Source organism: Clytia hemisphaerica, unplaced genomic scaffold (genome assembly GCF_902728285.1).
Source record: "Clytia hemisphaerica strain Z4C2 unplaced genomic scaffold, Clytia hemisphaerica genome assembly, whole genome shotgun sequence".
In the NCBI taxonomy this organism is placed as follows: domain Eukaryota; kingdom Metazoa; phylum Cnidaria; class Hydrozoa; order Leptothecata; family Clytiidae; genus Clytia; species Clytia hemisphaerica.
In genome coordinates this window covers 522,341-538,979 of record NW_027103758.1, presented here as the reverse complement: position 1 = coordinate 538,979, position 16,639 = coordinate 522,341, and the positions used below count along the sequence as shown (strand labels likewise).

At 35.7% G+C, this 16,639-nt stretch overlaps 1 protein-coding gene across 1 annotated transcript; it reads right to left on the bottom strand.

Annotated features, from left to right (window-relative positions):
- Nucleotides 1-5,361: 5,361 nt before the first annotated feature.
- Nucleotides 5,362-16,599, bottom strand: LOC136805552 (signal peptidase complex subunit 1-like). Its single transcript, XM_067062122.1, has 5 exons — nucleotides 16,514-16,599; nucleotides 8,597-8,691; nucleotides 8,123-8,182; nucleotides 6,183-6,269; nucleotides 5,362-5,570 (listed from the first exon to the last, which is right to left on the bottom strand). The coding sequence occupies exons 2-5, from the start codon at nucleotides 8,678-8,680 to the stop codon at nucleotides 5,448-5,450; spliced, it is 354 nt and encodes a 117-aa protein (XP_066918223.1). The 5' UTR covers nucleotides 8,681-8,691; nucleotides 16,514-16,599; the 3' UTR covers nucleotides 5,362-5,447.
- Nucleotides 16,600-16,639: the final 40 nt, after the last annotated feature.

Below are 16,639 nucleotides of genomic sequence, written 5' to 3'. Positions count from 1 at the left end.
TTCAAAAGACTGTCACGTTGGCCAAAACATCTATTGTCGGACTTTCAGTCAGGCAGTTACATCAATATGCCTTCTTACCTGTCTTTAAAAATATAAATAAAAGTAATCACGGAAAAGGACGCGAAAAAAAAAAGACATAAGTGTGAGAACAGAGTAATCAAACTCGTTAGAAAAAGTACCATTAGAAGTCATAAAAAATCAACCTGAATAAATGCAATCGAAATTCCAGAGAACTTCATAATTCCCCAAACAACATTACATTACTATATCAAACTCCCATCACATAAATTTTACAATTACGTCAGAGTAGACTACGCTCGCCACCGAAGAGGTTTATTTGGAAAGGGTAATTAGATTTTATTGTTCGCTTCTTTTTTTAAGATTTGCCAAGTTGGAAAAGTATGAATTTCTTTGTACATATTTTACCTACCCCAAATATTTGGGACGCTGAGTTTTAAACGAATGGTCAAGTTGAAATGAACGATAAATGTATCAAGGTCTGTTTTATTTACCCCCTGGTGACTTAACAAAAGAGACTTAACTCGATGTTACAATCCAATTATTGAAAGTTTGTCTCGGCCTTTTTATAATGAGCGAGACATACGTTCTCTGATTACGCAATTTTCATATTGACATTTTCGAGGCATTTTGATGTAACTGTCAGGCACATCCTGGCAATAATGAACGGGGTATTTTTCACTTGCGACTATTGGCAAATGAACGGGGTCGAAAACAAGAGTGAAATAGCGCCGAATACCCAGTTTAATTGAACCGGGTTGGAAATATTTTGCTTCATTTCAAAGAACTGCATAGATGAAATTTTTTTTCCATGGGTCAATTTTGTCTTCGAAGATTGAAGAAAATTTTAATGAAAAAATAAAGTTCCCAGTTTTCTTCCTTTTTTCCCTTTTTCAGTTTGAAGTCCATTTTTATTCATTTTCACGCTTTTAGCCTGAGACGTCCTATCTCATTTACACTGGATGACGAATACCCCATGCAAATGCTCACCCCGTTCATTTGCCAGGTCCCAGGCCAGGATGTGCCTGACTGACTTTTTTACAGTTGAACTCCCAAAGCACTTCCTTAAAACCAGACGCTGTCAATCGAATAACTTCGAACAAAAATCGCAATCGAACCAATCGAACGTAATCGAACGTGATCAAATAATTGCGATTCGATTGTCGAATGTAATCGAATCTCAATCGAACGGCCGATTCCTGGGTAATATTCGATTGTGTTCGATTGCGTTAGAGTAAGGTTAGATTGGTTCGATTGATAGTTGACTATGTTCGATTGGTTCGATTGATTTTCAATTACATTCAGTTAGGAACATTTGGCGAGTTCCTGTACGCGGCCGCAATCAAAAAAAATCATAACGTCACTCAATAAAAAATGGCGTTCGTGTCTTTTCGCACGTTTTTTAGCCTAGACGATGTAGCAAACATAGTAAGCATAAGCACACTGTGCTTTTAATTGGCTGACAATTTCTTTTGCGTCGGAAAAACTTTTTCAAACTTTCAGCGATGATTGATCAAACTGTTACAATGAAAATTATCCAGCGCATTTTTTATCTTCTTACCTTCTTCATCTTTAATAAAGTTTACTGAAAGTAAGCACATAAGATTTTCTTATAATAAATGATATTCATTTAAACACGCTTCGTTATGCGCTGCGGTGGAGTGCATGACGTAACTTGCGCGGCAACTAACTCGCCTTCTGTTGGAAGATCATATTGGGCGCTTTGGCGTTACCACCCTCAACGCAGCGAGTGCCTTTGTTTTTCCGCAACTCTTTCCACCATTTTAAATGGCCTTAACAATAGATCCAAAAGGGCGCCATAATCTTGGAAGATAATTTGTTTTGGTCTCCGGCTTTGGGAAGTAGCATTGTTTTTGGTTGTTTTCGATGGAAAATGGTAAGAAACTTAAGTTTACAAGTGTCATTTAGATTTTATTGGCTTATAGAATGGCAGGATCCTGGATGGTTTCCCTAACTGACATTGGATTAATCTTCGATTTCGTTTGATTACGAATATGTTCGATGAGTTTGATTGCGATTAAATTAAATTGGATCACTCTGTTAGAGCTTTTTAGCGTGGGCGGCCGAGTGCTTGATGTACCATACCAAAGCGAATAAAATCTAATACAATTGAATCAATCAAACGTAATGGAATACAATTGAACGTAATTGAATACAATCGAACGTAATCGAATACAATCGAACGTAATCGAATCAATCGAACAGCCAACCCTGGGTAATATTCGATTGCGATTCGATTGCGTTCGACAATCGAATTGCAATTATTCTATTGCGTTCAATTGCGTTCGATTGATTCGGCGTTCGATTCGTTCCATTGACACCGTCTGGTTAAAATCCTGTTTATCGATTGACCCATCAAAATTTGAAATGACAATCAGCTTGCAAGGGTAACAAGAGCTTCATTACTTTAACGTGATTGTCCAAAATAAATAAATTATAAATGAAACCAAAAAAACTAAAGACTGAAAAACTTGCTAAAATTTTCCCTCCGCCGCGTGTGTTCACCACTTTGGCTACCATTTTTCCTTCGAAAAGGGAAGCTGCGAAGAAACATTATCCGAAGGCGTATTGGGCGGCCGCCCCACTATAAAGGGCGATAAATCCAGGGGGTTCTTAGGTATGGCGCGCCAAAGCGGAAATAAATACTATCTTTTTAAAACAATACTATCTTCGTTTAAAACATACTATCTTTTTTAAAACATACTATTTTTTGCTTAAAAAATACTATTTTCGTTTAAAACATAGTATCTATAAAAAATAATACTATTTTTACTATCTTTCATACTATCTTTTTAAAACAATACTATCTTTGTTGTAAACATACTATCTTCGTTTAAAAAATACTATCTTTTAAAAAAATACTATCTTTAAAAAAAATACTATCTTTTTTCGAATAAAGGTTGCCTCGATTATTCAAATTTGTGTAATTTTCATTTTGAGGGGCGTGTAATGGGCGTTGGTTTTTCGTGTTTATTTTATATGGCCTCATCCGCCCACATGCAGGACCAACATAACAAGATGGCTTCCGGCTCCCTACAAGATCTGACCTGACTGACAGGCTACTCGTGGCAGACCATTGATCGATATCAACGAAGACCAAGTCCTTGCACTAAAAACAATAGGGTTCAAATGGAAGGAAATTGCTGATCTTATTGGACCATCCAGCAAGCATGGTCCCGCCGTCCCACCATGCGTGGGTCATGCATGCAAACTTTAAAATGAGCGAGGCAAGACGTGCCAACCTCGTTTCCAGACTGTTTTCGAAAAGATAGTATGTTTAAAAAAAGATAGTATCGTTTTAAAATAGATAGTATTGTTTAAAAAAAGATAGTATCATTACAAAAGATAGTATGTTTTTAAACGAAGATAGTATGTTTTAAACGAGAATAGTATTTTTTCAAACGGAAATAGTATTTTTTCAACGAAAATAGTATTTTTTGAACGAAAATAGTATGTTTTAATCGAAAATAGTATTTCTTTAAAAAGATAGTATGTTTTAAACGAAGATAGTATTGTTTTAAAGAGATAGTATTTATTTCCGCTTTGGCGCGCTTCCAGTACCTTCCAGACCTTCAGAGCCCATTTTAGATTGGGTATCATGTATAAGATTTTCTTAGAAAGAAACTGATTTCAATTACACAGTGATCTTTCATTGGAACTTTTGTAAAATCGGGATTATTTTAATATCCCTTGTATCTCCTTAAGTAGTGCTCATAAGGAGATGAAATTTGGTATATGCCCTAAAAGTAGGAAAAAAAGTTTTTTGATACATCAAACCGTTTACCAGTTATTGGGCACTTTCGTTTTTGAGAGATCCCTCTATCCCGTCCTGATCCCGGTTGAGATCCCTCTAAATCGGAATCAAGATATTTCCGGATAGGAAAGTGCTAGAGACTTGAAATTTTCACATAATGTCTGTAATGTACTTATATTGGTCCTCTAAAGGATAAAAGAAAAAGAAAGCATTTCTCCTCAGTTAATTTCCTAAAATTTGGCTAAAACCAGGAAATTTGAATCCGATTAATCCAATCAAAGATCGCCGTGTTACACTTGGTGGAGGCTTCTGGTACCGTGCGTATCACAGCTCGAATAATATTTTCTCTTTGAAAACTTGGCCTCTGATACTCAGGGTAGGCTTCTGGGGAATTCATCAATAGTAAACACAGTAAACATATATACGGATACAGTCTGCTAGACATTAAAATGGTAATAATATTTCCGGGGGGTACTAGGGTTGCGAACAACCTCGTTCCCTGCGCATTATCAGCTTTTTGATGCTTACTGGTAGCGCTAGATAATACCCTGGCATTGGCTGGTTTTCGAACGCGTAAGATTACGTAATTCAAAAACAAAACGTCAGATTTCATTCGTTCCTGGGTTTGAAACCATTGCATTGCAGTGTAACTTTGTAACGTCAGATTTTTTTATGACGTATTGTTTTGAAAAGTTCCCCCTCTGAGGGGAACTCGCATCAGCCAACACCAGGGTATTCTCTGGCGTCAATCAGTAACGTAATTAAAGCCTGGGATACAACGGGGACGAGGTTGGGTTGCGAACTGACGGGGGGTGCCGCCCGACTTTCGACCCTTGGACCCTTACTGGGACTAAAAAGGAGAAAAAAAGGAAGGAAAATTTTGTGAATTTTCCAAAACCTATTTCCCGATTTTCCACCGCTTCACATTGTTCCTTAACTCTTGTATATAGGATTTCGGAAAGTGCTATGCTAGGCCGAAAATTTAAATTAAGCCAATTAACTCACCTGAGCCCCCCTCGGGTAATATCTTTGATTCTTTCTACAGTGATTAGATTGAAACATGCGGATGACATTTCTATCATTGGTCTTCACTCTTTGAAAACTCAACCTGATACTCAGGGTAAGGAACCTGCGGAATTACTATCTGATCTGAGTGAAATTTATACAGTATCAGTGTATTATTATTAAATTATCTTTGGATATTTTGTTCCGCCGTCCGGAATATAATCAAGAAGTCCGCCGGAAATCTGCGATTGGTCGATTTTCAACGTTTTCGAGCACTTTATGAAAGTAATTTTTTTATTCAATTGAGGATAACTTTTGATCTAATGAATCGAATTTAATAAATGACCCATCAAAATTTAAGTTAATCTTTCTTCTTTCCAATGAAATAGGAATGGCTCTTTTAAAATTCTTAGATTTCTAGAAAATCAGTTTTAAAGAGAGAAACTTTTTTGTGGCGCACCCGGTAGAACTTGAGAAAATTGATTGTGGTGCACGCAGTACTGAGAATGTTTATTTTATTTTGAATCTTGGAAGTAGAGCAATAAAAAGTATACGAGATCAAGTCCGTTACCAGTTTATCTTATCAATGATAAATAAAAAAATGAAAATTACATAATAATGATAAAATTGATTAGAGCTTAAAGGAAGATCACTTCTTTTTCTTGGATTCTTGCGATTGAGTCTTCTTATTGCTCTTTTCTTTGACTTCACTTTGATCAGGCATCCATTCCAAAGGATTTCGTCGAAAGAATGACCAAGGTGGTAATGTAATCTACAAGAGAAATATACTTCATCACCACAACCCGTGTAATTGAAGACAGTCTTACGTCAAAATTCTATATGGGTTCTATGTTCAATAACACACCCCCTTCTCACAGACCCGGTGGGATTTCGTAGCCAATGGGGGTAAAAATAACGGACCAAAACTCGTGATTGATATTCCCATATTTTTTATGGCTGGGGACTTTCAGTGGGGATGGAAGAATTAGCACAATATTTTGCAGTGAGGGTTTGCTTATCTGGTTATTTTCAGCGGGGACAAATATTAGAGTATAATTTTCCACTGGGGACGATATTTTTGCCAATTTTTTCAGTGAGAAGAGTTCCCAGTGTGTCTGTGAGAAGGGGGTGTAATAACCTCCACACACAAATTACATACACTGAATTCGTTTGTATTTTCTTTAAAATACGCTCCTGTCTCACAGCCCCGGTGGAACTTTCTCCCACAGTGGGGATGAAATTGTAGGGTATTTTTCCCACCAAGGACGAGATTTTGGTCAAATTTTCCAGTGGGGCAGGTCTAAAGGGTCTGTGGCACTGGGGTGTTTTAAATTTTGATGAAAGGGGAAGAAGAGGAGACGAATGAGCTATTGTAGAAACTTACCAAACAAGAGAGAGCAAAGCCAGCAAGAACGGTATAAACAGCCGCAGATAATTGTTGAATTGCAAAGCCCCAGATGAATCCAACGATCTAAACGCAATAAAAAAAAGACTATATAATAAATTATTTTGTACTCGTGCGAGATTTAAGAATTAATCTTTAGTGAAAGTTTCTTGTAAATTCGTTACACCTGTAAAAAGTAAGAGCATTAGAAAAATGTCAACAAACAAAACCACACCCGAAAATTTTCAACCCAAAAAAATTGCTCAACTTTTCCTTCCTTTTTGAGGAAAACCACTAATTATTATACATGGAAATTGGGCGAGTCTAGTAATCGATTGATCGTTTGATTTGAATATTTCTAATGCAATTATTTATTTATTTTTTGCGTTTTCCGAGAGAAGTTAGTTGGTTTTTATAATTTTCCCGAAGAAATTTACAAAATAATTTGCTTTATTTGCTTTACCTAAGACAAGTCAAAAGTTTGCTTGTATTTTTCAAGTTGATATCATAAGATTATTATTGATTGACTTAAGAGAAATGACTACTTTTTTTGTATTTCCCAAAACAAATTTACTAATGACTGACTAATGACTTCTTGTTTCTAAATTAAAATCGCTTGTTTTTTGTATAAATTCTCAAGGAAAATGAATTTCTTAGGGAAAATCACGTATTTCTTGCTCAGGCAAAATGACTACATTTTTTGTGTCTCAAGAAAGCCAGTAGACAGAAAGGAAATTCACTTATATATTTTTTTTTCAAGACAAGAAAGATGGCAAATTTGCTAAAGGAAACTAGTTATTCGTTTCAGATTTATTGTATTTTTAAAGAAAGATAGCTTTTTATGAGTACCATAAACTCAAGGAAAATCACTTGTGTTTTCTTGTCTCCTTCGAGGAAAATCGCTTGCTCCTTTATTTCTCAAGGGAAACGTTTTTTGTATTTCCTAAGGAAATTCATTTATGGTTGTTTGTATTCTTCAAGGAAAATCACTTACTTATTGTCTTATATCTAAATTCTTGTCTTTTGTTGATTCTCGAGAAAAAAATCGCTTGTTTCTTGTATTTCTCAAGGAAAATTTCTTAAAGAAAGGCAATTGCTTTTTTTATTTCTCCAGGAAAATCACCTGTTTTTTAATTTCTCAAGGATAACTTGGTTTTTTGTATATTCCAAGGAACATTAGAGCAAGTTTTTAAGCCATTTTGTGTTTGTTTCTTGAAAAGATAATCCGGAGAGGGATGTTATGCTGTGAAAAACTTTTGAAAAAAGGTGGCAATGAAGAATAGATAAAAAATCAACTTCTGTTTGAATTATCCTATGAATTTACTTCAGTAAATTTTCAATCTCACAATTCAGCATTGTGAAAATGTTTTCAATATTCATTCAATCAAAAGAGATGGTTCTAGATGTCAGACCCGGGTCGACTTTACAGATTTTAAAAAAGGTTCTTCTATGATATCATGTGATTAGATCATGATTGAAAAATTCACTAGGCATAAAAACCGTAATGTAGGTTGAAATTTGAGAAATTTATATGGGTATATGGGGGGGACTGATATTTTCAGAATTTTCTGGGGGGAAAGCAAAAAAGAGGGGGAAAACTGAAAAACTGAAAAGTAATAGGGGGGGGAAGAGGGGGGAAATTTAAAAAAAATCAAGAATTTGGCGGGGGGAACAAACCCTGGAGGACACTATGATTTTTAAATATGATAATATTTCCGTCACAATAATCTTTTCAAAGAACACAAGATCGTCAATCTAATTCGATTTATATCAAAACTTTTTCTCATTTGTAATTTTACTCGCAACTTATTTGAGGATATTAGAGGAAATGGAAAACACAATCGAATATTGTCCGAGTTAATTGGAAAAATCAATAAATACCAACTCTCCTACAAATTAGCATAATTATTATGTCAGTATTAAAAGCTGATCAAACTCACCCCAAACACTGTTAAAATAACTTGATAAATCTTCTCTGCTTTCCTTTGACCTTCATAATCCTGGAAAGAGATGAGAAAGATACAACTTAAAAACTGGAAAAGAAAAACAAATGCATAATCTAATGAGTACTGAATACGATTGGGCTTTTCCAGAAATAGTCCGTGCCCCCCTGTTGAGGATATCGGATATCGAGGGGGTTAACGATTTTTGTTCAAAAGTGGATATCCAGGGGGTTAAATATCTACAAGGGAGCGGATATCCAGGGGGGTAAAGTGTCTTTTCAAGTAAAAAATACGATATCCAGGGGTAAGCATCTTTGAAAGAGAGGATATCCAAGAGGTTGAGCATGTTTTTAAGAGTGGATATCCAGGGGGTTTTTACTAATAAAGTAGGATATCCAGGGGGTTCGATACGTAAAATTTTTTCTGGAAAAGCCCATCGAAAGGAAAGAAGGAAATAAAACGAAGGTTTACCATGTGTGTTTCAATGCTTGCTATATAATCATATGGTCCTCTGATGAAAGGAATGGAACGTAATATGTTGACAACTACATCCATCTTGTTTATACCTAACAGAAGAAAGAATTATTGATTCAAATAGGGGGATCGCGTAGTTACTCAATGACACTAAGATGAGTAACTGCCAAGTTGAAAAATCTTTATCATCTCCACCCCCACTATGGAGTAACTGTTTTCAGTGTTCAAAAGGGTATATCGTCCCATAAAATGGGTACCTGAAGAAAACTAATTTTCGTGGGAATTGATTTTTTTTTCGACCCCAAAAGTTCCCTCTAAGGTAATTTGCATCTTTCTGGATATAACTTATACATCAGTTTAAATAAATTTACTTGTTTAAATGACTCGAAGCATTCACATTTTTTTTCATGAGAAATTTTTTATTTGAGATTTTTATTTGAGAGGAAGAATTTCCAGATATTATGTTATTTTCTCCACTTTGGAGTAATTCTTTTTAAGATTTTCAATTGTTACACATACTATAATTGTTCACATAGTAGCTGAATGAACCTTCTTGATTTAAATCAGTTTCCAAGATATGGTGTTTTCACATGGTTTCAGCCCAATTCTTAGGTTCCGCTAGCGAAGCATGGTACCCCCGATGATTTAGGTCAGTCCCATTAAAAATTTGCCTCGAGTGAAACTATTCGAGCGAAAACCTGTTTAACACCCAGTACGTGGCATCCAGCAGGTGCATCACAAACAAGCTAGATGCTGAATGGACCTACCTGATGATGAAAGTTAGATAGCAATGCGAGGAGAAAAAAATCAGTCAGAAAATATATCGTTTAGCGAAAATGCATAACGCAATAAATTCATCATTGATTGTTGATGGGGGGAGAGGGAAGGGTTGTAGGGAAAAATTAATAGAAAGTTCTGGTCGCAAAAATCAGTTTTATTGACAATTGAATCATGCTTGATGGTGAGCATTGTTATCAATAATGTTTTTGTGTGAAGAACATAGAAATACAAGGAAAACATATAATGAAAATCTGCAAAGACGGCGATTTCCGGCATTTTTTGAGCATTGCAAATACGCATCTTTCTGCAAAAAATCAGAAAAAGCTAAAGATGAAAATTCGAGAAAATGTAAAAAAAAAACGGTTTTCCGGCATATTTCTGGCATTTTCGGCCGGGAAAAAAATATTTTTTCGAAAATCGGGCTCCGTCACATTTTAGGTATTGTCATTTTGCATCAGTGTGCAAAATTTCATGAAAAAATATATAAGTACAGCTCGAGAAATTCAAGAAATACCGTTTTTTCCGGCGAAAAATAGGCTGTTCCGGCGATTTTTAGAAAGTTCCGGCTTCAAAAATCACTTTTATTGACAATTAAACCATGCTTGATGGTGGGCATTGCTATCAATAATGTTTTTGTGTGAAAAAACAAAAAAACGAAATATAAGGAAAAAAGTCCGATGAAAATCTGCAAAAAACGGCGATTTCCGGGATATTTCCGGCATTTTCAGCCGGAATAGAATTTTTCTCAAAAGTCGGACTAGGCCATGTTTTAGACATTGTTAATACGCATCTTTGTGCAAAAAATCAGAAAAAACTAATGATGAAATCTCGAGAAAATGCCAAAAAACCGGTTTTTCCGGCATATTTCCGGCATTTTCGGCCGGAAATGAATTTTTTTCGAAAATCGGGCTCCGTCACATTTTGGGCATTACCATTTTGCATCTTTGTGCCAAAAATTAGGAAAAACTAATGAGCCAATCCCGAGAAAAGCTAGTAACGAACGGACGAACGGACGAACGAACGGACGAACGGACGAACGAACGAACAGAGGTTAATTTATAGGACCTACAGCCCACCGGGGTAGGTCCAAAAATGAATTTGAATTTATATTTATCAAGGTTTGTGATCTCAAATTGGATAAATGAATTGCTTAATAATGAAAAGGAGACAAAGGATTATGGGGTCATTCTATAAACTTTGTTTAGAGGAATTATCTAGAAAAACTTTGTAGGAGGTAGGACTTTTTCCTGGTAAAATTGGGTGTTGTAATGAATCTGTGTAAGGGTTTCAAAGTTTCTGACCAAAAGGAGTATTAAATGAACTCAAAGATAACTGGATGATAATTCCACGACCCTGTCAATGCACCAGACTATCTGGTGCCAAACAGTAATTTTGAATTACGCCAGACAAAACTGTACAGACGTAATCAATCAAACAGTTTGATTACTGAACTAATGAAACTTTGTTGAACTCAATCGAACAACAAAAGTTCCATTGAATTCCGTAATCAAACTTTTTAAAAGTAGCTAAATTGTGGGGATTCGATTAAGTTTGTCTAAAGATATTAAGTTTGACAAATTCGACAAAAAAATCATTTTGTTAAAGTTCAACAACAAGAAAAGTTCAACAAATTTGATCATAAGGCTGTGAAAAGGGGAGTAAAGACCCCTGGTAGCGGTCAAAATAGTAGTTTAGCTTTATACTTTCAAGCGAATCATTTCAGTACGCTTGATCAGTGCATAAGCATGGAACTCTAAGTGTCATTCTTTTAAGTTTTTAGACCATGTTCAGACGCTACGGTTCCGTCAAAGTTCGAAACGTCAAAAAAGAAGACGCTACAAAGCTACAAAGACATATTATTGCCGAAAACGGCAATTTTTTCAACGACGAAATGCTGAGTCAGCAAAATATGTTGTCCTTATAAGGGCAAAGATGTCAAAGGTGTTTGAAATTTGTTTGAAAAGGTTTTTCGGATTTTTACAGGTGATATTTTTTCAATTTTTCGTTGCTCAATAACATGAAGTTCTAAAATAATATGTAAAAAGATCCTGCATCGATGCCGAAACACTGCCATAAAGAAAAAACAAAACCCCCGTCGTAAGTTTGTTTACATATGACTCGATTTTGCTATCTGTATTTCCGACAAAAACCAGTTGAAAATAAAACTGAACGAGGCACAAGGCGCCTAGTTTTATTGCGAGGCTGTGTCAAATATATACCATGTGTTCAATACCGTAACTTTGTCTTACTTAGACACCCCTCCTCTAATTCCGACACCCTTTTTATCAGCTGAAATTTATAGAAAGGTTGAAACTGTTTTTCTTTGCTTAGTGGTCAAAGAGGAATAATCCTTTTTCAATCAGTGATTCAAGCTTTTATATTATTCCTTTCTCTAAAGAAGGGTGTCGGAATTAGACGTGGATGTCGATATTAGAGCAACTTACGGTAATAAAATCAACTTTACTTTCCAAAAAGCCGAAAACGGCAATTTTCATTTGTTTACTTTTTTTACTTTTCTGCTGATTCAGCATTTCATCGTTGAAAAAATTGCTGTTTTCGGCAATAATTGTCGAAAAGAGCAATAATTGTCGTTTTTATCTTAAAAACCCAACTGGTGGTCCAACATGGCTGCTTGTTTTACCGTGAAGTCGGGTAACTTGCATCAGTGTAGGGAAACTTATGTAAAGTGACTTTTATCAAAATATATTTCAAAAACAAAAATAAAAAGTACAAAATTTAATTTATAAATCATGAAACAAAAATTTGTTGCACCTTGGAAATAGTGTTTATTTATCATATACTCACTGTAACTTATCTCATTTGTGTGCCATTAGTCTAGGCTAGCTAGACTAGGCTATATTTATTCATTTATTTTATTTTAGTATGTTAGGCACACCTGGTTTCCATGACCTCATTTTCAGTATCATGTCACAGTGTGAACTCAGTCTATTTAAGGCCTCACTTCAGTCACACCTCAGAGCTACCATTTTGTGTCATGTCATGCTGACTGACCATAATGGCATCATAATTCATAAGGCTCTAACCTTAAAGTAATTTTCAATTCAATGTGTCAATGTTCAATGTTCAACTCAAGTCAATCAATATAGTCAATTCATTCACAGCATTTTTATATTGGCTACCTGGTAGGTTTCATTTCTTGTTCTTGTTCTTTGGCAGCCATCTTGTTTTTGCTTTCAGGCAGCCATTTTTTTTTTGCTCTTTCAGTTCACACTGATACATTAGGGCCTTGCCTTGACATGATTCATAGGTTCAGTATTCACTACTAGGCCTGAAAACATCAATTGTGGACACGGTTGATGTTTTTTATCCACATTCAATCATTTTTATGGACAGTCAATCATTTTTATGGACAGTCAATATCCAAACATCGACTGTCAATACTTTTCATCAACTGTCAATGTCCAGATATCAGCAGTCAATATCCAGACATCAGCAGTCAATATCCAAACATCGACTGTCAATATCCAAACATCGACTGTCAATACTTTTCATCAACTGTTGAGATTATTTAATTGACTGCTGATGTCTGGATATTGACAGTTGATGAAAAGTATTGACAGTCGATGTTTGGATATTGACTGTCCATAAAAATGATTGACTGTGGATAAAAAACATCAACCGTGTCCACAATTGATGTTTTAAGACCTAGTATTCATTCAAGCCTTTATTTTCATTTAAGAACTTAACTTTTTCAATCAGACTTATACTTGTTCATTTTTCAATCAGACTTATACTTTTTCATTGAACTCAGACATTTTCATTTTTGAACTTAGACTTATTTTTTATAAACACAATACTCATAGACCTTTGTTATTTATTTCTACAGTTTGAACACATCAACAAAATCAATCAAACAAAGTTACAAACAGTGTCATTTCCTGTAACGCCACAACTTACCTAGCCATCAAATGACTGACCAATATCAAAGCAGCAAAATTTCAAAACAAATGAACTACGCAGCTCCGCTCGCAGCTCTACTCTACCATTTTTGTTTTGATTTAACTTTGTATTTTAATGACCAGCCAGGTCATTCATTTGAGGGCTATGCAGTTAGTCACACTAGGAAATCAAGCTTTCAGAAATAACAACATCAGTCATCTACAGGATATATTTGAAACAACAAGGATGAGAGTTACCTGAATCAAGTTCAAGTTACCAAGACAATTAATTAAAACTTGAAAACTTAAAACGAGAAAAAATCACAGATTGCAAAGGTGCAGCAGCCAGAAAATCAACCAACCAAATTTTGTCATTCAATTCCCGAGACAGCGTTTCGGTTTTGAAGTCCTTGTTTATATGCTAAAGCAAAAAAATTCCGCACATGTAAATGGGTCAGTGTTTGAGGTCCGGCAAAATTTCCGGGAAGTAGCCTATCCAGTGGTGCGCGGATCTAGGTGGGTTCCGTCTCCCTCGTAGATCTTTTTCTTGGGAAGTTGATCTTCAAATTAGTTTTCAAGGTTGGCTTGGCTCAAATCTTTTCATCTGTGGATTAAATTTTAGGCAATTTCTCATAGTTTTGGAAATGTTAATTGCATTAAAAAGCGCCGGGTTATTTTTTCATGAATCCCTTTAGAAGTTTTGTGGCACATTTTTTTGCTTGCGAGTCAAGTAAATGATATAGCGCTTTGGCAGGATTAATCTTTGATACACATTTCAGCGGGACGCTAGTGTGACTAACTGCTATGCATGTTAGCCTCAACTGATCCAGACGTTACTAATCGATAAAATCGATTATGGATTAAAATCGATAGCTAATCGATAATTAATCGATTGATTAAATATCGATTGAAAACGATAATCCATAAATAATCAGGGCCTAAAAAATTGTGAGTATCGATTATATCGATCAGATATAAGATATTGATTATATATCAATTAAGATATAATCAATTAAAAATTGATAGGGTCGAGGTATCGATATTACATCAATATTATCAATTATTAACACTGTAATATCGATATTATCGATTAAAAATCTATGGTGATAATTTAATTGAGTGCTAAAAAATTGTGAGTATCGATTAGCTATCAATTATCGTTTTTAATCGATATTTAATCAATCGATTAATTATCGATTAGCTATCGATTTTAATCGATAATTGATTTTATCAATTAGTAACGTCTGGACTGATCACTGAAGCAAGTTACCAGTTGGGGGTTTAAGATAAAAACGGCAATTATTTCTCTTTTTGGCAACTATTGCCGAAAACGGCAATTTTTTTGACAATAACATGCTGAATCAGCAGAAAAGTAAAAAAAGTAAATAAATGAAAATTGCTGTTTTCGGCAATTATTGCCGTTTTTGGAAAGAAAAGTTGATTTTATTATTATTGAACACATGGTATTCGACACCCTCGCAATTAGTAGGCCCACTTTGCCTCGTTTATTTTTGTTTTCATCTGGTTTCTCCTAGAATGCAGACTAGCAAAATCTCGAGAGTCATATGTAAACAAACTTACAACGGGGGTTCTGTTTTCTCCTTCTAGCTGTGTTTTGGCATCGATGCAGGATCTTTTTACATCTTGTTTTAGAACTTTTCATGTTATTGAGCAATGAAAAATTGAAAAAATCACTTTTAAAGATCCGAAAAACCTTTACTTCGATATAATTTTACATTTTTCAAACACCTCTGACATCTTTGCCCTTATAAGGACAGCACATTTCTGCTGAATCGACATTTCATCGTTAAAAAAATTGCCGTTTTCGGCAATAGTTGCTGAAAAGAGCAATAATTGCCGTTTTTATCTTAAACACCCAACTGCAACTGGCAGTCAGGAGTTCTATCCTAATGAAGCATTTTTTTTCGATCGCACGGACTTTCTTAATTAGGATTATCCCTTTGTTTTTCAATCCTACGCCCGCGGAAGTTAAGTGTCGTGCAATTAGAAGGATTTCTCAGACTGCCAGACGATCTCAATCGAACGGAATCGACGATCGAACCAGTCGAACCAAATCGAACGCAATCGACCGATTGAAATTCGATTGTCGAACGCAATCGAATCTCAATTGAACGTCAAAATTCTGGGTAATATTCGATTGGTTCGATTGTTGTTCGACTGGTTCGATCGTCGATTCTGTTCGATTGAGATCGTCTGGCTTTATTCTTGCAGCTTCCCAACATCCAAGCTCTCAATGCGATGAACAATCCGGGGGTCAATGAATCGACGATCGAACAACGCAATCGAACATCAATCGAACGCCAATCGAATATCAATCGAATCTGAAAATTGCGGTAATATTCGATTGATATTCGATTGCGTTCGACAATCGAATTTCAATCGGTCGATTGCGTTCGATTTGGTTCGACTGGTTCGATCGTCGATTCCGTTCGATTGAGATCGTCTGGAGACTGACGTCACGACCCTCGACATGGCCCGAGAATTCTCGGGCCAAAACTTTTATTGGAATTCGCGTAAAGCCCGAGTATGGCCCGAGAATTCGGGCCATGTTCGGGCCACACGCGGGCCACACGCGGGCCACGCACGGGCCACACTCGGGCCAATTTTTGAAAACATGATTTAAACAGGCGTGTAATTTCAGGACTGAATTTTTTTAACATTTTCTTTGAGAAAAACTTGGTTTCTCTTAATTATATTAAATATATGAATGTTGTAAATTCATATAAATATTAAATGTCTTATTTGGTATGAAAACATAGTTATAAATATAACTTAGGGTAGAAATATTTGCTAGTAAACTGGTCCTGGTTTTAAACTGAAGCGTGTCCACGGGAAGCTCGTAAAGTTTTTTTGAGCGATATAAACAAAACAGACAAATCTTATTTTGTACTATTACTATTTTGTTTGACTGGACATGCTGAATCAATTTAACATTTAACATGGCCCGAACATGGCCCGAATGACTCGGGTCATGTTCGGGCCAAAAGAATTGATAGGGTCTCTCGGCCCGAACATGGCCCGAAGAGGCCCGAGAATTCTCGGGCCATGTCGAGGGTCGTCTGACGTCATGACGGTACCCCCCTTGAACTTTTAATATTGGGAAATTAATTCAAATCCCTGGAAATGGCAATTTTCCCAACCAGTTTTACAAACAATAAAACTTTTTGAGTCAGGTAAGATAAAAATGAAAAACAATATCATTATAGCTATATACCTTCTTGAGAAATTTCTCCTCGATCTCTTCCAGTCTTCAGTCTGGAAACTCAGCGCAGTGAGCGAAGGTGAGACGTGTTGTTTACTTTGAAAAGTTTTGACTAATTGATTCTTGTTAGGACAGGAT